At 47.3% G+C, this 22735-nt stretch overlaps 1 protein-coding gene across 8 annotated transcripts in view; it reads left to right on the top strand.

Moving 5' to 3' along the window:
- Positions 1 to 22735, top strand: part of Mark2 (microtubule affinity regulating kinase 2) — a 97373-nt gene that overhangs the window by 62887 nt on the left and 11751 nt on the right. For 6 of the 8 annotated variants that reach the window (XM_045151396.1, XM_045151395.1, XM_045151394.1 and 3 more), the window contains exons 2-8: positions 15529 to 15708; positions 15944 to 15997; positions 20582 to 20630; positions 20912 to 20977; positions 21063 to 21133; positions 21353 to 21409; positions 22048 to 22284. In XM_045151396.1, coding sequence (XP_045007331.1) covers positions 15529 to 15708; positions 15944 to 15997; positions 20582 to 20630; positions 20912 to 20977; positions 21063 to 21133; positions 21353 to 21409; positions 22048 to 22284 — 714 coding nt within the window. Of the gene's footprint in view, positions 1 to 5261; positions 5538 to 15528; positions 15709 to 15943; positions 15998 to 16343; positions 16444 to 20581; positions 20631 to 20911; positions 20978 to 21062; positions 21134 to 21352; positions 21410 to 22047; positions 22285 to 22735 lie in introns of those variants that run through there. The other 2 variants (XM_045151392.1, XM_045151397.1) reach the window with 2 other exon arrangements.

The following is a 22735-nucleotide window of genomic DNA, read 5'->3' as shown; positions in this document are numbered from 1 at the left end:
TAAAGCCAGATGCACAACATGGCCTATGCATCTTGAGTTTGTTTGCAGTGGCTGAAAGCCCTGGTGTGCCTATTCTGTCTGTCTCTGTATCTCTCTCTGCTTGCAAATAAATAAGAAAAATAAAATAAAAAATCAACCAGGGGGCTGGAGAGATGGCTTAGCGGTTAAGCGCTTGCCTGTGAAGCCTAAGGACCCCGGTTCGAGGCTCGGTTCCCCAGGTCCCACGTTAGCCAGATGCACAAGGGGGTGCACGTGTCTGGAGTTCGTTTGCAGAGGCTGGAAGCCCTGGCGTGCCCATTCTCTCTCTCTCCCTCTATCTGTCTTTCTGTGTCTGTCGCTCTCAAATAAATAAATAAAAAATTTAAAAAAAAAAAATCAACCAGGCTGTGTGTGGTGGCACACGCCTTTGATTCCAGCACTGGGGAGGCCTAGGTATGAGGCTCACTGTGAGTTCAAGATTATCCTGAGACCTCATAGTGAATTCCAGGTCAGCCTGGGCTAGAGCAAGATTCTACCTGAAAAAAAAAATGCCTGTTCTATTTCACAAGTATTTTTAAAAATTTAACACACATACACATACCAGCATCTCTTGCCACCACTAACAAATGCCCATTTGACTTTACATGAGTGGCTAAAGAATTGCACGTGGGCCAACAGGCTTTGTAAGGAAGCACTTTGAACCACTGGGCTATCTCCCTAGTCTCTGCAAGTGATACCTATATATATATATATTTGGGGAGTGTGGGGGAGCAATGTCTCAGTATAGCCTAAGCTGCCCTAGAACTTACTCTGTAACCCAGCCTGGCCTTGAATTCACAGTGATCTTCCTACTTTAGCCTCCTGAGTACTCCCCAGGTGTTTTAACATGAGCCAACTGGGTGTGGGTACTTTTGCACATGGAGGGCATGTAAAGGTGAGCATGACACTATTTTTGACCTTGTAGAGCTTAAAGGAGGTGTGGGGACAAGAAAAAATAAATGCTACAAATTGTGTGCTATAAGAGTCCAGAGAGGGCTGGAGAGATGGCTTAGCAGTTAAAGCACTTGCCTGCAAAGCCAAAGAACCCAGGTTCAATTCCCCAAGACCTACATAAGCCAGATGCCCAAGGTGGCACATGTATCTGGAGTTCATTTGCACACCAAATCTCTCTGTCTTCCCCACCCCTCCTTCCCTCTTCCTCTTTTTCTCTCACAAATAAATAAATAAAATATTTTTAAAAATAAATCATCCAGAGAGGGATGGCTTTTAGCCAAAAAGGTATCCAAATTTGGGATGAATAAAGGAGCAGAGAACTGACCTCTGCATCCCTTAAATGAAGGCATTATATGCTGGGCCCATCTTTCTACTGTATGTACATTTGGGTAGCTTGTTCCCTTTCCCTGTGTGACAGCAAGAGCGATGGAGTCAGGATCCCACTGCAAGTCTAAGGGCAGTGGACACCTTCCACTCCATGCCAAATACACAGTGGTGAAACCTGGGTGTGGAGACCTACCATCCAGAGAACAAAATAAAGCACTAGACAAGGAAAAGGAGGTGAGGCTAGGAAGAGGTGCAGGCACCTCAGCAGCTCTGTAGTATCCACTCCCTGCGGTTCCCTGTGAAGTGAGCCAAGGCTTTATGCTGCAAGCTGCCTTCTGCCTCCCTCCATTCCCATCCCCCGTGCCTGCCTGGGCTGTTGGCAAGCTGGCTCTCCTGTGATATGGAGGAACTCACTGGTCTCCATGGTTACAGTAACCCACTGGTACGGGAGGAGCCAACTGAAGTGCAAGGCTGGCAATGTGAGCTTCCCCCAGCCCTTGGCACCATGTGGTACTGGTATGTAGGCTGTTTTGTGGACCTTTTCTGGAAGGAGTTAAGGCAGTAAGAAGGAAGAGAAGAGCCCAGGCAGGACCTGGCAGGGCCACCTTCACCCTGCCTTGGGCTGCACAGCGGGCCACAGTGTGGGTGCCCTCTCACTTGCATGCCTCTTGGCAGGATGGCTTCATATTAAGAAAAAGGATCCTTTTTGCCTGACAGTGCAGCTGTGGCAGAAATTTGGTATTTCCTTCTTCTAGAAGGAATACCAAGGAAGCTTTACACTGGTATGTGTAGCCAAATTCTTAGGGATTACAGGTCCACCTGGGGCCCAGCGAAGCCTGTGAGTAGGAAACAAAAGTGAAAAGAGATAATTGACAACATTAGCAAAATATTACTGAGCACCGGGCACTCTGGTGTCTGCCAAACATGGATGTTCTTCATTTGTCTTTACTCTGATCATGTGAAATGGGTAGAGCTGGTGTTCTTAAGTTCCAAACTAGAGGAGTCAAGTAACCTAGCTTGGACTCAGACAACTAGTAAGTAGCAAAGGTACGGCTTGCTTGCTTCCAGGTCTGTCTGCTTCCAAAGCTCTGCCAGCTGCCCCCCCACCCCATACAGTAGACAGACTAGGCATTTTCTTTACAGTTCCCCTTTCCTAATTCTAAAAGGCACATGCTGGAGCTTACAGAAATTTACAAGTGGCCTGGCTTCAACAGAGGTTGTCACTTGTCAACGGTTTGCTGGAGCAACACCGCCCAGGGAGAACTAGACCAGTCTGTACTGAGCAGATTCTCAGGGATTAGGTAGGGCTGGGCACTTTGTAGTCCAGGTTACACAGTAGAATCAATCCACTGAGTTTTGAGAGGAACCCAGCATTTCCAGTGGCTCTGAAAACCAGAAACTGGAAGGTTGGTGCATTGTGGCTTCCAGACATAAAAGGGCATTGCTGCTCTCCTCTTACTACACATTGTCTGTTCTTCCCGGGCATGCTCTAGCTGCTGCTATGGGACTTTGTAACCTGTAGGTGCCTCTCACTACCAGACTATGTTGCTGATGTTCCTGTCATGGAGTGGCTCTTGTGCTACAAAAAGGACTAAAAGACAGTGAGATACCTAAGTGACTTAAATTGCAAGCTTCTGGTATCTAGTCTGGGAGGCATTTAGCCTAGCTGGAAAAAGGAGGCAGTTCTTTGAAGCTGCTTCACTACAAGGATATTAGAAGAATGTGTTTGTTCACTAGGTGAAGCTATCCCAGTTAATTTTGGAGGCCTCCTCAATGGTAAATGCTGAGTATAATCTTCAAGTTCTTTTCTACCCAGAATGCTCCTCTGTGTGAACTCTTGGCAGTTAAGGATGACAGTTGCTCAGGATCAAAGTATGCCAAGAAGGCTGCTGGATGCCATGAGGGAGGGTTGAAAACCTGGGGACTTGCCACAGCCCCATAACTTCATCTGAATCCTACCCTATTTCTCTCTAGCTTCTTTCTTTAAGGTCAGTACTTGATACTTCCTCAGTTTACAAAACCTTACTGTCTCCCACATATTAGATTAAGGAAACAATTTTTCCGACACATTGCAAAGCCCAAGGAGCTGAAAAAATAGAGCTGTTTGGTGGTGGTCTGGCTTTTGAATCTGCTAGTGAGAAAAAGGACAGGTTGTTTCAGGCATGGGCATGCCTGAGCTCAGGATCTCTAACAAACCATGACATCTTTCTCTGAGAACGGGGCCTGCTGAGGAGGAAAGGAGGAGTGGTGCTATATGACAGTCTGGTTAGATCCCTTCAGCAGTACTCACCCCTGGCCTCTGTGTGAGTCCTTCCAATGGTCCCTGCACCTTCCCTAAGCCTCTTTCCCTGACCTTTGTGGGGGAGGGGATGAGAGAAAATTTCCATCAAGAAGGGTTAAAGCATGACTAGCAAAGGGGACTGACTGGAACGCCAGGTGCTGACGTAGTGGGCAGGACAAAAGCCCTAGGGCCCAAGCCTCTGCTCTGCGAGACTGCAAGATCCATAGTACCTCTTGTGACCTCTGAGGATCAGTTTCTTTTTTTCTTTTAATATTTTATTTATTTATTTGGGGGGGGGGCAGATAGAGAGGATGGGTGCTCCAGGGTCTCCAGCCACAGCAGATGAACTCCAGATACATGTGCCACTTCGTGCATCTGGCTTTATGTGGGCACTAGGGGATCTAATCTGGGTCCTTTGGCTTTGCAGGTTAGCACCTTGATTTCTTAGCCATCTCTCCAGCCCAGGAAAAGTTTCTTGGAGGAAAAGAAAACATAAGTCTATACAGAGAAAATGAAACACATGCCAGAATGGTTGGGTCTGTTGACCATGACTCATGTTTAGGGCAAGCATTTCTGGGCCACCCCTGAGTGGCATGGTTTTCTAAGAGGTGTGTGTTCAGGATCCTGGGAGGGCACAGGGTAAACCCTGCCCTTCCTAGTGGTGTTGTAGCAGATCATCAGGAGGTCTTTACAGAACTGCTTAATGGGAAAGATTCTAGCTTAGAGTGCTGGAGAGAATAGGAAAGAGACCAGAGCTTCAGAAGAAAAGGCTGCAAGCAGATCACAAACTATAGACAGGTAGATCAGCAACAGGGCAGTGAGCTAGATAGCAAACTCGCTTTGGTTCACCACATGCCCAGATTGTGGGGACATTGCAGGAAAAATGCACTGGGGTTCCTGGAGAAAGGAGTATTGTTGTTTGGAGGATAAGACTTGGAAGTGAGCAGGAACTCAAGGTCAGACATGCAGAAGCAGAGTTGGAAAAGACAGAAGGGATGTTTGGATAGTCTCCAGCCTTTGGGCAGAAACTAGGATTAGGCCTCTCATTCTTCATCAATCATAAGAGCAATTAATCTAAGCCTATCTACCTCCAAGGGGCTTCACGTGGTCCTCAGGCATACTGAAAGTATGCTCAAAATGTTTGGGGTCTGACATGGCACTTTTCTAAGGTTAGGCACTGCTTTTAGAAAGTAGAAGGTCCATTTGCCACTGTGGGTTTGCTGGTTCCTGCTTGCACCTACCTGCCTCAGCCCTAAGGGAGCCTTGCTGGCCTTTAGCAGGGCCGCCACTCTGGGTTAACACATCTGTCTCACGCACAGTCCTCGGTGCCATGTTTGATGCCTTGTTAAAGTGATCTGCCCCTACCTGGGCCCTATCTGCTGTAGATGAGATAAGAACTTTATGAGAGCCCTGGCTGAGTGAGTCTCCTCTTCACCCTCCCTAGTTGTTACCCAGCAGAGCACCTTGGGGAGGGTGGGGCAGCCCACTTCCGGGCACAGAGGGAGGAGGAGAGGAGAAGGAAGTTGATCTGAACCCGCCTCTTTCTAGGTCTCCCTTCCTGCCTGTCCCCTCCTGCCCCTCTTCCTGCCATACGTCTGGTGTACCATCCTAGGCTGTCCTTCCTGACCACCAGACTTTGGCCCTTCAGAAGCCGTTGGCTTTGTCCCGGTTGCTCTCCTTGCCAAACCCAGTCTTCTCTCTGCTAAGGGTGGTTTCGGTTGCGACACAGTCCAGGTTCCCAGGCAGGAACCGCTTGGTCTGTCTGTTTTGCTTCTTTTCACTGAGGAGGTGGTGGAAGGTGTCGCCTGGCCTATGCTGCCTGAGAAAGGGTGGCTGGCTGAGCCGGCAGCCCCCGCCCTAGGCCTGGCTCTTCCCGGCCTCTGTACTTTGCCCTCGCTGCCTGACAGGTTCTGCTGAATGGAAGTCGCTGATAGTCCTTGTCCCCTTCTTCAGCTTGGTATGTTTTCCCCTTTTTGTCCCTGGGACCTCTCCTCCATCAACACAGAATCTTTCAAGAGTTGCTCAGTGGAGTTGGGGTAGTAAAAGAACATCCAGATTTTGAGGAGGCATTGGCTGGGGAAGGAGGAAAGGAAGATGGGCAAATTTCAGGAGAGGCCTTGTCTCCAGCTCTAGTCTAGCAGCAGCCAGAGGCCAAGGAGCTGAGCTTCAGGCAGGGGTACCACAGTAGGGACCCAGCTGGGACCTGGGGCTAAGGAACACACATTTCGTCACTCTTCCTTGCCTGGGCTTATGCTGCCTCTAGCTAGGGAGGGCCTGCCCAGCACCTCTCCCAGTCAGCTTGGCCCCTTCCCAACCTGGGGAAGCCTTAGGACACTTAAGGCCATCTCTGCATGCTGGGCCCAGAACACAGCTTCTTAAGGGGCGAGCAATTGGTAGGAGCTCCCGGCATTAGGGCCGGGGGCCCTGCCTGTCTGAGTCAGCACTGGGCCTCTGGGGTGGAGGCTGTCTTCCGGGTGAGCCTGGCAACACACCTAGGCCAGGTTGTGAGATCCCAGGCTTAAAGGGCCCCTGTGGACCCAGTGGATCTAAGATTCTTTAAAAAATTTTTTTTTCTTGCTATGTTAACACACGTCTTTCACCCCAGCACTCACGAGGCAGAGATAGGAGGATCACTGTGAGTTCCAGGCCAGCCTGAGACTCCATAGTGAACTCCAGGAGGTTAGCCTGGGCTAGAGTAATACCCTACCTCAAAGAACAACAACAAAAAAAAGAAACTAAATTTATTTGTGAGAGAAAGTACTTGTGTGTGTGTGTGTGTGTGTGTGTGTGTGTGCGCGTGTGTGCGCGCGCGCGCTTCCCAGCTTCTTGCCACTGCAACCAAGCTCATGTACCACTTTGTCTAGCTTTACATGGATACTGAGGAGTGTAACCTAGGCCACCAGGCTTTACAAGCCTTTACTAGCCCTGGATCTAAAACTCTTCTTTCCCTTTGCCACCGTGCCCTGCCTTGTCTTCTGCCATCCTTCTGGGTCAGTCCTGCCTGGGAATCAGCTTACCGTCACATTGGGTTCCAAGTTGAATGCTGGCTACTTTGATTTTTTTTTTTGTCTGGTTAGTTGGTTTGGTTTTTCGAGGTAGGGTCTCCCTCTAGCCCAGGCTGACCTGGAATTCACAATGTAGTCTCAGGGTGGCCTTGAACTCACGGTGATCCTCCTACCTCTGCCTCCCTAGTGCTGAGATTAAAAGCATGTGCCACCACGCCCAGCTTTTTGATTCTTTCTGAAGGCTGCTTAAGAGCCATGCATGGGGGCTACGTTCACTGCAATTGTCTGACGGTCTGTTTGGGGTATTGTATGAGCCCTTGTGGTGGGAATGTCTGGTGGTGTGTGTGCATCCTACTATGAGCAGGGAGCTTGCAGGGGAGGGGGGAGAACAGGGCTTTAGCTAGATCCTGTTTCTTTGGTGCAGAAGGGCAGGTAGGCCTCAGCCCACCACTCTTTTGGTGAGATATGGGCCAAAATGGTCTAAACTTTAGAAGGGGAATTCTTTCTTCATAATAGCCACCCCATGGTGTTATCCCTCTTCACCTCTTGAAGCAGGAGCAGGGGAAGAAAGGAGTTGTCTTACCTAATATTTTGGTTCAAAAGTTGACTAGAAGACTCCTCAGTATCTTTCCCTTCCTTTTCTGTTCTTCCCAGTGGGCTCTTCTTGCCCTGTCTCACCTCCATACTATGGAAAACATTTTGGATTGGAGAGATGGCTTAGTGGTTAAGGTACTTGCCTATGAAGCCTAAGAACCCATGTTTGACACTCCAGGTTCCACATAAGCCAGATGCGCAAGGTGACACAATCTTGCAAGGTCGCACATGCGTTCAAGGTGGTATATGTGTCTGGAGTTTGATTGCAGTGGCTGGAGGCCCTGGTGCACCAATTCACACTCGTTCTTGTGCTCCCTCTCTCTTTCTCATAAGGAAAAATTACAAAAGAAAAACATAGGCTGGAGAGATGGCTTAGCAGTTAAGGCATTTTGCCTGCCAAGCCAAAGGACCCCAGTTCGATTCCCCAGAACTCATGTAAGCCAGATGCACAGGGAGGAACATGCACCTGGAGTTTGTTTGCAATGGCTGGAGGCCCTGGTGCGCCCATTCATTCTCTCTCTTTCTCCTCCTCCCTCCCTCCCTCCTCTCTCTCTCTCAAATAAATAAATAAAATACAGGGCTGGAGAGGTGACTTAGCGGTTAAGCACTTGCTTGTGAAGCCTAAGGACCCTGGTTTGAGGCTTGATTACTCAGTACCCACCTAAGCCAGATGCACAAAGTGGCGCATACCTCTGGAGTTAATTTGCAGTGGGTGGAGGCCATGGTGTGTCCATTCTCTCCCTCTCTTTCTCTCTCTGTCTCTCTGTCTACTGCTCTTAAACAATTATTTTATTTATTTATTTTTTTTTAAAAAGAAGAGGACTGGAGATATGGCTCAGCGGCTAAGCGCTTGCCTATGAAGCCTAAGGACCCCGGTTGGAGGCTCAATTTCCCAGGACCCATGTTAGCCAGATGCACAAGGGGTTGCATGCGTCTAGAGTTCATTTGCAGTGGCTGGAGGACCTGGCGTGCCCATTCTCTACCTCTCTCTATATATCTGCCTCTCTCTCTCTCTCTGTTGCTCTCAAATAAAAAATAAAAGAAAAAGAAGAAAAACATATCTTGCAGCATAGAAGACATAACGGGGTCAGAGGAAGACTGGTTTGAGTCTTAAGAGTTGGGTGACTCAGGCATGAGAAGGGGGTTTGATGATGGGAACAGAGGATCAAAAGCAGGCATCAGGCCAGTGTAATGGCTCACGCCTTTAATCCTAGCACTCGGGAGCCAGAGGTAGAAGGATCACTATAAGTTTGAGGCCACCCTGAGGCTATATAGTGAATTCCAGGTCAGCCTGGGCTATAGCAAGACCCTACCTCACCCCCCCTCCCCAAAAAAAAGAAAGGAAGGAAAAGAAAGCAAAATATAACAGACAGTTGGCTTAACAGGCTCATCTTAGATGCAGAAAGTTGTTGACTGGAAGACTTTCGACTTGGTGGACAGTACTATTTGGAGATATAATGGTTGCCTTTTATTTTTTTCTTTTTATTTATTTGAGAGAGAGGCAGAGAGAGAATGGGCATGCCAGGGACTCCAGCTGCTGCAAACAAACTCCAGATGCATGCATTACCTTGTGCATCTGGCTTATGGATCCTGGGGAATCAAACGTGGGTCCTTTGGCTTTGAAGGCAAGCACCACAATCGCTAAGCCATCTCTCCAGCCCTGTTTTGTTTTTCTGAGATAGGGTCTCACTCTAGCCCAGGCTGATGTGGAACTCACTGTAGTCCCAGGCTGGCCTTGAACTCACAGCAGTCCTCCTACCTCTGCCTCTCAAGTGCTGAGATTAAAGGTGTGCATCATACTATTGCTTGTTTGTTTGTTTTTATTGTTAAAGCCGGGTCTCATTAGATAATCTGGGCTGGCTTGGAACACAGTTCTCCCATGTGTGTGTGTGTGGGGGGTTCAAGATAGGATCTCACTCTAGCTCAGGCTGACTTGGAACTCACTATGTAGTCTCAGGGTGGCCTCAAACTCATGGTGATCCTCCTACCTCTGCCTCCCGAGTGCTGGGATTGAAGGTGTGTGGTACCACTTCTCTTCCTGTTTTCAATTGTTTATTTATTGGAAATTTCATGTAGTTATATAATGTATTTTGATCACATTCACTCCCATTCCCCTTTCACTCCCACTGAACTCTTTCTTCTACTTTGACATCTTTTTTGTGACCCACTGAGTTTAATTAGGTGGCCTATATGAGGCATGGGTGAGGGTTTTTTCTTTTTTTTTTTGTTTTGTTTTGTTTTATTTTTTGAGGTGGAGTCTCTCTCTGGCTCAGGCTGACCTGGAATTCACTACGTAGTCTCAGGGTGGCCTCGAACTCTCGGCGATCCTCCTACCTCTGCCTCCCGAGTGCTGGGATTAAAGGTGTGCGCCACTATGCCCGGCCTTTTATTTTTTTTATTTATTTGAGAGAGGGAGGGAGGGAGAGAATGGGCGCACCAGGGCCCCAGCCACTGCAAACAAACTCCAGATACATGCACCCCTTGTGCATCTGGCTTATGTGGGTCCTGGAGAATCCACCTGGGATTCTTTGGCATTACAGACAAACACCTTAACCACTAAGCCAGCTCTCCAGCCCAAGGATTTTGTTTTGTTTTGTTTTTTTCGAGGTAGAGTCTCAGGGTAGCCTCAAACTCAGGGCAATCCTCCTACCTCTGCCTCCCAAGTGCTGGGATTAGCAGCATGTACTACCACCCCAGCTAAGGGATTTTTAAAAATATTTCATTTATTTATTTATTTGAGAAAGAATGGGTGTGCTAGGGCCTCTAGCTACTGCAAATGAACCAAAGACGCATGCACCCCCTTGTGCATCTGGCTTACTTGGGTACTGGGGAGTGGAACCTGGGTTCTTAGGCTTCACAGTCAAGCACCTTAACCAGTGAGCCATCTCTCGTGGGTGGGGATTATTTGCCAAAGCACCTGCAATTTATCAGTGGTTTTGTCGCTGCAAACATAAATAAATAAAATAAATAAATAAAGTCTCTCTGTCCCCCAGCAACCCTTAACTGCCAGTAATTTGTCAGGGAGGGATGGTGGGGCCGTATCAATACTTGCTATTGACTATTGGATAAAGCACTGGTATGTTTTCTCATCTACCCATGAGAAATTGGGACTGTTTAATTGCCATTTTATGATAAGGAGATAGAGCTAGTAACTGGTGGGAGCCATGGCTTATACCTAGTTCTATGGACTAGGGAGCTTATTGGTGTGAACACCCACATGGGATATCTTGAAGTAATTCTCTTCCTTGTAATTTCACCTCCCTCTTCAGGAAGAAGTTGATAGCAATAAAATTAACTGAGCTAAGTGGCAGTTAGGATCTGAACTCTTGGCAGTTTGTCTGTGGTATTTATACTCCTAATCTTTTTAAAAAATATTTTATTTACTTATTTATATATTTGTTTAAAAGAGAAAGAGAGGAGAGAGAGAGAATGGGCACACCAGGGCCTTCAGTCACTGCAAATGAACTCCAGATGCATGTACCCCTTTGTGCATCTGGCTTTATGTAGGTACTGGGGAATCAAACTGGGGTCCTTAGTTAGGCTTTGCAGGCAAGCACCTTAATCACTGATCTATCTCTCCAGCCCCTATACTCCTAATCTTAACCAATGCAGAAGAGGACTCATGGCAGTCCCCATTTGACCTTGCATTGCTTCTTGAAGTATAGTCCTAGCTGATCCTGGGGAAAATGCTATCTTGCTGTGCCTCACAGACCAAACACACCTAGAGGGCTGGTAGGGCAGGGCTTAGGATACCCAAGGCTTTCTAGATTAGGCTTGAGCAGCAAAGGGTCTAATAGCTAGATGCTACCTACTTCTGTCTGGAATGAGGATTCCTGGTTTAGACTTAGACACTGCCAACCTCCTGCTACCTGTGACTTGTACCCTTAGAAAAATCATATGTGACAAGAACCTAAAAGGTACGTTAAAAGTTTCTTGGGGTGGAGCTGGAGAGATAGCAGTTAAGGGGCTTGCCTTCAAAGCCAAAGGACCCAGGTTTGATTCCCCAAGACCCACATAAGCCAAATGCACAAGGTAGCACAGGTGTCTGGAGTTTGTTTGCAGTGGCTAGAGGCCCTGGTGTGCCCATTCTGTCACTCACTGTCTTCCTTTACCTCTTTCTCTTTCTCAAATAAATAAAAATATTTTAAGTTACAGGAGGAAAAGATCATGACATCAAAATAAAAGTGAGACTGATTGAGAGGGGGAGGGGATATGATGGACAGCGGAGTTTCAAAGGGGAAAGTGGGGGAAGGGAAGGAATTACCATGGGATATTGTTTACAATCATGGAAGTTGTCAATGAAAAATTTTTAAAAATTTAAAAATGTTTCCAAGGTGGGCTGGGGAGATGGCTCAGAGGTTAAAGACTCTTGCTTGCAAAGCCTGATAACCTGGGGTTTATTCCCCATACCCATGTAAAGCCAGATGCACAAAGTGGTGCATGCGTCTGGAGTTCGTTTGCAGTGGTAAGAGGCCCTGGTACACTCATTCTTTCTCTTTCTCACTTCTCTTTCTCTTTTTGCTTATAAATATTTTTAAAATATTTTATTTATTTATTTTGAGAGAGAGAGAGAGTGGGCGTACCAGGGCCTCCAGCCAGTGCAAATAAACTCCAGACATGTGCCCCCCTTGTGCATCTGGCTTACATGGGTCCTGGCAAATCAAACCGGGGTCCTTTGGCTTTGCAGGCAAACGCCCTAACTGGTAAGCTATCTCTCCAGCCCTGTAAATAATTTTTTTTTTTTTTTGTTATTCTGGTTTTTTTCAAGGTAGGTCTCACTCTGGTCCACTGTAAATAAATTTATTTTTATTTATTTACTTAGAGAGAGAGAGAGGAAAAAAAAAAGAAGCAGAGAGAGAAATTGAGAATGGGCACTGGACGCGCCAGGGCCTCCAGCCACGGCAAAAAAACTCCAGATGCATGCACCACTTTGTGCATCTGGCTTATGTGGGTCCTGAGGAATCAAACTGAGGTCCTTTGGCTTTGCAGGCAAACACCTTAACCACTAAACCATATCTCCAGCCCCAATAAATTTTTTTGTTGTTGTTTTTTATTTATTTATTTGAGAGCAACAGACAGACAGAGAGAGAAAGAGGCTGATAGAGACAGAATGGGCGCGCCAGGGCCTCTAGCCACTGCAAACGAGCTCCAGACGCATGTGCCCCCTTGTGCATCTGACTAACGTGGGTCCTGGGGAATCGAGCCTCGAACCAGGGTCTTTAGGCTTCACAGGCAAGCGCTTAACCACTAAGCCATCTCTCCAGCCCAGCCAATAAAAGTTTTTAAATATTTTATTTTTATTTACTTATGACAGAAAGAGAGAATGAGAAGGGAACACCAGGGCCTCCAGATACTGCAAACAACTCCCAATGTGTGTGCCCCCTTGTGCATCTGGCTAACATGGGTCCTGGGGAATTGAACCTGGGTCCTTTGGCTTTGCAGGCAAACACCTTAACTGCTAAGCCATTCCACCAGTCCCTCAATAAATTTTTTAAAAAACGTATTTTTTAAGTTACCAGGAATCGCCAGGCATGGTAGCTCAAGCCTTTCATCCCAGCACTCAAGAGGCTGAGGTAGGAGTATTGCTAAGAGTTTGAGGCCAGCCTGAGCTACAGAGTGAGTTTTCAGTCAGTATAAGTGAGACTCTGCCTAAAAAAAAAGAGAGAAGGAAAAAAAAAGGCTTCCAAGGAAACTTTCCCTGCTGCAGCTGGGACAAAAGGAAACTTTTCCTGATGATGGCTCTCTGGGAGGAAGAAGTATGCAAAACTCCAGGCCATTATGACTCATGGTAGGATCAGTGTGTCCTTCAGGAAATTGACCCACTGGGCACAGCTGGGGGTTGAACTACCCTTCTCTCCTAGGATGTGAACCCAAGAGTTCCTTAGGGAAGGAGAAAAGCCGCTATTAGAAAATCTGCTTGTTTAGCAAAGTTGTGGAGAATTAGAGTGTGGACAACAAAGAGCTCTGAGGCTGAAATGGACAGTCAGTAGGACTGGGGGTTGGTGATGGTAGCATGATGGTGATGGGTACTTGTAGTTTCAAGGCCAAGGAGGTGAAAAGAGACTTTCAGATGGCAGGAGCCGCCCCCTTCACAGTCTGCCATATGCATGAGATCTGTTCTCCAAGTAGCTTCTGAGATCTAGGTCAAACACTTAAAGACTTCCAGCACAGGGCTGGAGAGATGGCCTAGTGGAGAAATGTGCTTTCTGTGCAAGCCTTAATGACCTGAGTTAGATCCCCAGAACCCCCCCCCACACACACACACACATAATGCCAGAAACAGTAGGGAGCATCTGTAATCCCAGCCCTTCTACGGAGAGATGGTAGGCAGAGACAGGAGAATCCCAGAGTCGTGTGGACCAGTCAGCCTGGGATATGCCATGGTGAACAAGAGGACCTGCTTCAAACAAGGTGCAAGGCAGGGACCAGTACCTTAGATTGTCCTCTAACCACACACATAAAAGATGATAACAAAAAAATTACTTGCAGTGCAGAAGCTCTGTGTTGATACATTAGAAAGGATCAAGAGTTGCAATTGGGTACTTGTTTCTGAGAACATCTGTGGAGCCAAGCTTCTTGCAGTTTTTTGAGGCAGGGTCTCACTCTAGCCTAGGCTGTCCTTGAACTCACTGATCATCCTATTCCAGCCTTCTGAGTGCTGGGATTAAAGGTATGAGCCACCCTACTTGGCATTCTTTGGTTTTCCAGGCAGTTCTGGATGGTTCTAGGCTGTGTCACCAGCTTCCCAGCAACCTCAAGGTGCTCTCTGAGAGGTGAATCAGGGCTCAAAGGAACTAGACCAGACTCTCACACTCTCTCTCTCTCTCTCTCTCTCTCTCTCTCTCTCTCTCTCTCTCTCTCTCTCTCTCTCGTTATATTGAACTATAATTCGTGTACCATGCCGTCCACCCAGTTAAAAGTACAAGTGAATGTCTTTGCTTTTTAAGGTAGGGTCTCACTTTAGCCCAGGCTGACTTGGAATTCACTATGTAGTCTCAGGGTAGCCTTAAACTCAACAGTGATCCTCCTACCTCTGTCTCCCAAATGCTGAGATTAAGGGCATGTGAGACCACACCTGACCAGAATGTTTTTATTACCTTATATCCTGTACTTGTCACCCTCAACTGCCCCTCCAGCCCCAGATAACCATTGATCCACGTTCTGTCTCTGTAGCTTTGTGTCTTGTAGACATTTTATTCAAATGGAGTCATACATGGACTTTGTGACCAGTGTCTCTTTAGGGTTCTTCAATGTTGCAGCATGTATCAGAACTTCATTTCTTTTTATTGCCAACTAATATTCCACTGTGTGATATGCCACATTTGTCAGTTGATAGACATTTGAGTGGTTTCCCCTTTTGGCTATTTGAGATTTGCTTCAGTGAACATTAATGTAGATATGTGTCCTCATTTCTCTTGGGTATAAACTTAGAAATGGAGTTACTGGGTCTTTGGGTCTCTGTGTTCATTAACATTTTGATTGTGGATATTTTCATAGGAACCATGCACTTTTAGTGTTCGTTCATATACCTGTTCAGAGCTGATAGTAACTTCTCTATCCTTATACCTTTGTTTGCACTGTGGGATATGGACAGCGAGCAGAGCAGAGTGCTGTACAGTTCAGGCCCAGTTGTTGAGTCCGGTTGTTGTGCAGTGATTCATTGAGTACTGACCATAGGTCTGTCTAGATGCCGGGATGTGTCAGTGAGTAAAAGACATGTACTGGCTTTCATGGGTTTCTAGTCTTACTGAGAGTAACAAATAAATATAAAATAATAAATAACAGAGGTTCATGCAAAGGGTTTATTGACAACAAGGACTTTGATACTGTTCTAACCATGTACTTCTGCAGCTGAGGTGCAGTATTCCCACAATGTGAATAGGCCAGTAAGAGACTGGCTGTCAATGCTGCTGCCAGATTACTGATGGGGTCAGTGGTGCCCATGATGGCCCAGCTCAGGACCCTACATTGTGTTCCTTTAAAGTGGTGATTGGGCCAGGCGTGGTGGTACACACCTTTAATCCCAGCACTTGGGAGGCAGAGATAGGAGGATCCTGTGAGTTTGAGGCCAGCCTGGGACTACAGGGTGAGTTCCAGATCAGCCTGAGCTAGAATGAGATTCCACCTCAAAAAAAAAAAAACCTGCCAAAAAAAAAAAAAAGTAAGGATTGGCTTTTCTGACCTCTCCTGCTCTTTTCCTCCTGCCTTATGGTTCTTTGCCTGCCTACCAACCAGCCCATTGGAGTCTGCCCCTGCACCCAGCCTCTTAAGGTTTTTAGTGAGCTGAGGGAAAGGGTAGAGAAAACTGGAAGGGCAACATGTAAAGGCATGTCTGTTTCCACCCTGCAGCCCACCTTGGGACACCTTGATTCCAAGCCCAGCAGTAAATCCAACATGCTGCGGGGCCGCAACTCAGCCACCTCTGCTGATGAGCAGCCCCATATTGGCAACTACCGGCTCCTTAAGACCATTGGCAAGGGTAACTTCGCCAAGGTGAAGTTGGCCCGGCACATCCTGACGGGGAAAGAGGTGAGCGCTGGGGTTGGGGCATGGCAGCAGCTCCCACCCTGTTGACACCCCAGCAGGCAATGGTGAGACTGCTCCTGTAGCCAGCCCCTTCCAGTTCATAATCAGGAAAAAGAGCTGATAGGTGTGCTAGGTGCCAGGGGAATGCAAAGGAGGAAGTTGAGGCAAAGCCTGGGCAAAGAAGTGATCTGGGGTGGGGGGGGGGAAGTGATCTTAGGCTTTTTTGTCTTATGTTCAGGTAGCTGTGAAGATCATTGACAAGACTCAGCTGAACTCCTCCAGCCTTCAGAAAGTAAGTGTCCAGCACTTCTTGTTCTTTCCTATGCCTCCCTCCAGTCATGATCTAGACTCCTACCTTAAAACCTCTGGCCATTCCACCACCCCTTCCCTATGGCTCTGTTTCTTCTAGGGTTTTAGTTGGGTCCTCTATGGCCACTCCACCCAGTGGACCTCCTGGCCATAGGCATCAGTTTTTCTGAAGTCTCTGGCCCTTCCCAGCCACTTGGCCTACCTGTGTGACCTACTTCCTGCATTGTTATCTTCTGGCCAATAGCCAGCCCATGCAGAGACATGTTTATGGCATTACTAGAAATACATGCAGCTACTCCAAGACGCCCAGTGATCCAGGGGAGTGGCTCTAACTTACAGGGATGAAGCAGGGAACCTGCCATTGGCTTCTGTGCCGGCTCCATTTCAAACAGTGAATAAGGACGACTCAACTTCTAAGTCTCTGGCAAGGTGTGTGTAGATTAAAGACACATATTCCCAGTAGTTTCTCATTTCTGGGCTCTCTTGGCTGTATGCTCACTCTGTGAACCTATAAAGATTTTTTGTTGTTGCTACTGCTGTTGTTTTGTTTTTCGAGGTAGTGTCTCACTCTAGTCCAAGCTGGCCTCCAGCTCACAGCCACCCTCCTACCTCAGCACCCAGCTAGCTAACCTGTAGTTTTTGCTAGATGAGGTTGAACATTGTTTTTTCTTTGTTGACTAAAGTGTTCCTTAGATGATAGAGGAATCCCCAAGTAAGAGCACAAAGCCCTCTGCCCAAGAAACTATAAAAGTTTGGTAGGAACAAAAAAGAAAGGGAGGACTAGAGAGATGGCTTAGTGGTTAAGGTGCTTTCCTGCAAGCCAAAGGACCAGGTTCGATTTCCCCGGGACCCACATAAACCAGATGCAAAAGGTGGCACATGTGTCTGGAGTTTGTTTGCAGAGGCTGGAGGCCCTGGTATACCCATTCTCATTCTCTTTCTTTCTCTCTCTCCCTCTTTCTCTCTCAAATAAATAAATAAAATTAGGGCTGGAGAGATGACTTAGTGGTTAAGGCATTTGCCTACAAAGCCAAGGGATCCCAGTTCAATTCTCCAGGACCCACTTAAGCCAGATGTACAAGGGAGTGCATGCATCTGGAGTTTGTTTGCAGTGGCTGGAGGCCCTGGCATGCCTGTCCTCTCTCTGTCTCTCTTTCTTTCTCCCCCCCCCCCCTCTCTCTCTCTCTCTCTCTCTCTCTGCCTCTTTTTGTCTCTCAAATAAGTAAGCAAAGCATGTTAAAATAAATAAATTAAAAAGAAAAAGAAAAGGGAGACTTTCAAGTGCTGAAAAGGGATCAGTGGCAAGTGATTGGTTGTAGAACTGGAAGTAATCTGCACCTCTTGCCTTCCTGGGCTTTAGCAGTTAGGGGAAAATGGTTCCAGTCTGTCCAGAAAGTTACCCCCATCCAAATCAGCCAAATTTCTTTGGTCTACCCACGGTAGGTGACCCTGGCTCACATTTTCTTACTAAGACCTAGTTCTTTTCAGGACCTTCCCTTCCCTCTCCTCTCCTCCCCTCCCCTTCCCTTCCATTTCCTATGTATGCATGCAATATGTACTATACACACCATGTGCAGATGTGCATGCTCTATGTACAGGCATGCATAGGCCAGAAAGGGATGTCAGATGTCCTCCTCTATTGCTCTTTTGCCTTACTTCCCTGAGATAGTCTCTCACTGAGCCTGGAGCTCACCAATTTTTTTGTTAGACCTGCTGATGGAAGATCCCCAACAGTCCTCCTGTCTTCCCTCAGTGCTGGGGTTATAGTCAGTACAGATGTGCCTGGATTTTTATGTGGGTGCCAGGGATTGAATTTAGGTCCTCATGCTTGTGCAACAAGTGCTATTACCCACTAAGCCATCTCCTCAGTCCAGAGGTTTTCTTGGCTTGAGCACATTATGATAGCTGAGTTGGAAAAGCATGCCCATGTAAACAGTAAGCCACAGTGATGTTGGGAGACTGAGGACCAAGGAGACTGGGGATTATTATGGAGGGATTATGATGGGAGACCCAGAATTGGAGAAGATCAGGTGAGCTTCTCTGGTATGCTAACTTTAAAACCAAGGTGTGCCCAATTTTTGTTATCCCTAGTGTCGCATCAAGGGTTTTTAGTTGAAAAGAAACTTGGCTGTCATCACCAGTTCCTTTTGCTTGAAGCTTCTGGGAGGAAGGGAAAAGGGCTATTCTGGATGCATTGGCTTCAGCCCTGCAGAAATAAAGCCATCATGGAGTGGGTCATTATCCTTGGAACATTCTAGGCTACCATCGTGTCCTTTACCAATGACAATGAAACCATCTCATTCCCTGCCTCTTTTTTTCTCCCTGATTGACTGGAAGGCCCCCAGACAGATTACAGCCTTTGTTGGGAGAGAGGGATTGTTGTTATTTAATTTTGTTTTTTAGTTTTTCGAGTTAGGGTCTCCCTCTAGCTCAGGCTGACCTGGAATTCACTATGTAGTCTCAAGGTGGCCTCAAACTCACTGCGATCCTCCTACCTCTGCCCTAAATGCTGGGATTAAAGGCATGCACCACCACACCCAGTTTATTTGTAGTTTTTTGAGATAATCTCATGAAGCTCAGTAGCCTAGGCTAGCCTTGAGCCTGTTGATCCTGCTTGCCTTTACCTCTCAGATGCTGAAATATAGCTGTTTAAAAGTTAAGCCTTTTAGTGGCCAAGGAGGTGGCTCAATGGGTAAAAGCATTTGCTGTACAAACATGAGGACCTGAGCACAATCCCTGGCACCCAAATAAAAAGCCAGGCTGAGCTGGCTGGCCGTGATAGTGCACGCCTTTAATCCCAGCACTCTGGCGGCAGAGGTAGGAGGATTATGTAAATTCAAAGCCACCCTAAAACTACATAGTGAATTTCAGGTCAGCTTGGGCTATAGTGAGACCCTACCTTAAAAGAAAAAAAAAAAAAAAGCAGGCTGGGCTACATGTGCTGCATATACCTGTAACCCCAGCACGGAGAACAGCAGACGGGAGGGTTGCTGGGACTCACTGGTTAGCCAGTCTAACTCAAACATGGCAAGATCCAGATTCAGTGAGAGACTGTCTCAAGGAAGAAATACAGAAGAGCAATGTCCTCCTCTGGCCTCTACTCACATGCACCTCCATGCACACACATCTGCCCATACACATGCATATACATCCATACGCCCCCCCCCCCAAAAAATCCTTTAACATGCTTTGTTAGAAAGACCAATCACTCTTTACATTTGATTCGAGCAATGCTCCCTAAAGTTGGAGCATTAAAGTTGGCCCTAGACAACCCTAGAAAGCTCCAGGCTTTCCTAGGAGACTCCCCTTAAGGGCAAGTGGGCATGGTCGAAAGCAGTGCAGCTCCATCACCCCTGAGGTGGTGGCCAAGAGGTTTTGTATCTTCATCAGCAAAGCTGTTGGATGAGGAAAGGAAGCAAGAAAAGCCTGGGGGCAGGGGGAGGAGCAACTGCTGTTTTTCCATTCTGTTCACAAAAGCTCTGGGATAGGGCTGGAGAGATGGTTTAGCTGTTAAGCGCTTGCCTGGGAAGCCTAAGGACCCCGGTTCGAGGCTCAGTTCCCCAGGTCCCACGTTAGCCAGATGCACAAGGGGGCGCAAGCGTCTGGAGTTCGTTTGCAGAGGCTGGAAGCCCTGGCGCGCCCATTCTCTCTCTCTCCCTCTGTCTGTCTTTCTCTCTGTCTGTCGCTCTCAAATAAATTAAATAAATAAATAAATAAATAAAAAATACTTATAAAAAAAAGCTCTGGGATATCATTAAAGGGGGGAAACCATATTTGCTCTATTCTATAAAGTACATCTTGGAATAGGGCTCTACACTACCCTTTCCCCCAAAAAAGGCCAGTTCCATTATTTGTACAAGTCTTGATAAGGCCTTAAAGTTACAGAAAGAAAAAAAAATCTTCAGTTCTCTGGCCCCCGCAGGGGGGAAGGAGTTCATTTCTGTCATCTTTCTTTATGGAAATGTATGGTTTGGAACCCTTGATTTTGTTTCACAAAGAAAGCGTGAGTGTGTGGAGGTGGATTTGATTAAAATTGGCATCAGCTATATATAGGAGTGGCTTCTTCTGTCACCACCTCGGAGGACTGGGAAAGAATGGCCTATCCTCCAATGCTGGCCCTCTGACATCTTTAATTCAGAAAACAATAGGTGCCATTTTGGAACTGCCCCCGTTCAGCTGTCCAGCTGGAGTGGGTTTGGTCTCTGAACTGAGGTAAAGCTCAGTGCTGAATATTCCCGGATCCAGGCTTATACTCCCCTGCATATGCACCTAACCAGACCTCACCTGCTATTTTGAGGCTGTATTTGGCTGGTTATAGAAGAGACCTCTGCTGGCTCACCCTGTGCTGAGGCAACCCAGAGCATCAAGTTCACAAGCCAGCTCTGCTCCACCTTCCTTTCTGCTCTCCCCGCTCCTCTTTCTGGGCTTGGGTTTGGATTCCTTTTGGAGAGATGTTTTGTTTTAATTTTTTCAAAAACAAACTCTAGCAGGGACTTTATGTGGAGAGATCTGAAGGGAGCTCATTGGAATAGGCTCAAGACATGACCCCTTGTGTTTTCTTTTCCAGCTATTCCGAGAAGTAAGAATAATGAAGGTTTTGAATCATCCCAACATAGGTGAGAAGCAGTTGTCTCCTTCCCCCACAGCAAGGCTTCACTTGCCAGCAAGTATCCTTGCCTTTTAGAGTCTGCCCTGGAGGGGGGTTAAAGATGCCTCAGGGAAGGGTCAGCTCCAAGTGTAGCTCACCCCTGGGCTGTCCTTTGACAGTTTGTTCTGAGGAGGGGACTGTGTGAAAGCGGGACTGCTGGTCTTTAGCATGCCCCTGGAAACATCTGGTTTGGTGTGTGGTCCGGTCCCTACTCCCATCTGAGCTCCAGTTTGGCTTATTCTCTTGCAGTTAAGTTATTTGAAGTGATCGAGACTGAGAAGACCCTCTACCTTGTCATGGAGTATGCCAGTGGTGGTAGGTGTGGAGCTGCCTCTTGCGGTTGTTAACTCCAACCCCTCACCCATAGCTAGCACTCACTGCACTCTGCCATCTCTTGCAGGAGAGGTATTTGATTACCTGGTGGCCCATGGCAGAATGAAAGAAAAAGAAGCTCGAGCCAAATTCCGCCAGGTGGGTGTGCCTCCCTCCCTGAGGTAGAGGCCACCTCTACCTTTTGGGATCTGGCACAGTGCAGCTGCCCGAGCAAGTGGCCTTAGGGAGAATATTTTGGGCTCTGCTTGTGTGTATGGCAACTTGGAAGAAATAGGTTATCTGGTCACAACTCTGCTAGCCTCTGTGGCCCACCCACAGTCCCCCCACCCCAGGCTAACCTTTCTTCCTTCCTTTCAGATAGTGTCTGCTGTGCAGTACTGTCACCAGAAGTTTATTGTTCATAGAGACCTAAAGGTGAGGTGTGTCCTTATCTTACGTACCTTTGAGTGGGGATAGGTCCTTCCTCAGTCCTCTCTCGGGCCCAGAGTGTTCAAGAAACTCCAGTCATTGGTTTTTTTGAAGTTGGAAGCTCTTAGGAATGCTTCTGATAGAGGCCTTGTGCCCAGTCTTAGGCTTCTCTACAGCAGCCAGCATGGAGGTCTCCCAGTTACCATATGGAGCAGGAATACTCCAGGCTCTCCTAGTCCTTCAAACCAAGGAAAAACTGAATATACTTTATAGCACACGTGTGAGCATATTCTGTTTCTGTTACTGAGATGCTAAAGTTTGAGCTATCTATGAGCCTCCTAGCTGCTAAGTCCTTGCAGACATAACCATGAAACCTTGACCCCACTCTGAAGCTTTGCACAGCTTGCAAGGTCCTTCCGCCTGCACATCTCAGCTCTCCTGAGGTTGCCTGTGTGAGGGAGGCCTATGTGCCTTCCTCCTACCCAACCTGGTTTTGCTAAATGAAGCCCTGCCCTGGAATTGGAGAAAGTTTTGAGACTAGAGATGAATTCCTGCTGCCTCTTCTATTCTCGTCAGCTCCTGCCTGCCCCAGTGCCTTAAGGTTGTCCATATGGGGTCCTGATGTTTTGTATTTTACCTTCCAGGCAGAAAACCTGCTCTTGGATGCTGATATGAACATCAAGATTGCAGACTTTGGCTTTAGCAACGAATTTACCTTTGGGAACAAGCTGGATACTTTCTGTGGCAGTCCTCCCTATGCTGCCCCAGAACTCTTCCAGGGCAAAAAATATGATGGACCCGAGGTAGATGTATGGAGCCTAGGTGTCATCCTCTATACACTGGTCAGCGGATCCCTGCCTTTTGATGGACAGAATCTCAAGGTGGAGTGAAGTTTCAGGCTTAGAATACTTTCACTGTTTCTTGTTTTCTCTTGGCCTCTGGTCGTATCTCACCCCTCTCAATTTTGCTGCCTATGGGGACAGGAAACACTCACCTCAGTGCTAATGCCAGAGCTTTAGAAAAGGACCCCCAAAGGGAGCAGTAGCTAAAAGGTTTTCCATGCTGGTTATGGTGGCTCATACCTGTATTTCCAGCAGGTGGGAGGCTGAGGCAGGAAGATCCAGAATTTGAAGCTAGCCTGAGCTTTGTAGTGATACCCTGTAGAAGAGGGGGGGGGGTTCTTTATGTAGGAGTTAGTAGCCTCTTTGAGAAGTGATGTGTGTTCACCCCTCCAAGGCATTCTGATTGCTGGCTTTGAGATGGTCATGTGAGAGGGTCGCGTACTCCATGTAGAACTTCACTGTCTTGCTGTGAGCTGCTTTGATTCAGGCT

This window comes from Jaculus jaculus, chromosome 1 (assembly GCF_020740685.1).
Source record: "Jaculus jaculus isolate mJacJac1 chromosome 1, mJacJac1.mat.Y.cur, whole genome shotgun sequence".
Taxonomy (NCBI): domain Eukaryota; kingdom Metazoa; phylum Chordata; class Mammalia; order Rodentia; family Dipodidae; genus Jaculus; species Jaculus jaculus.
The sequence above is the reverse complement of the archived record's forward strand: the minus strand, read 5'-3'. Positions and strand labels throughout refer to the sequence as shown.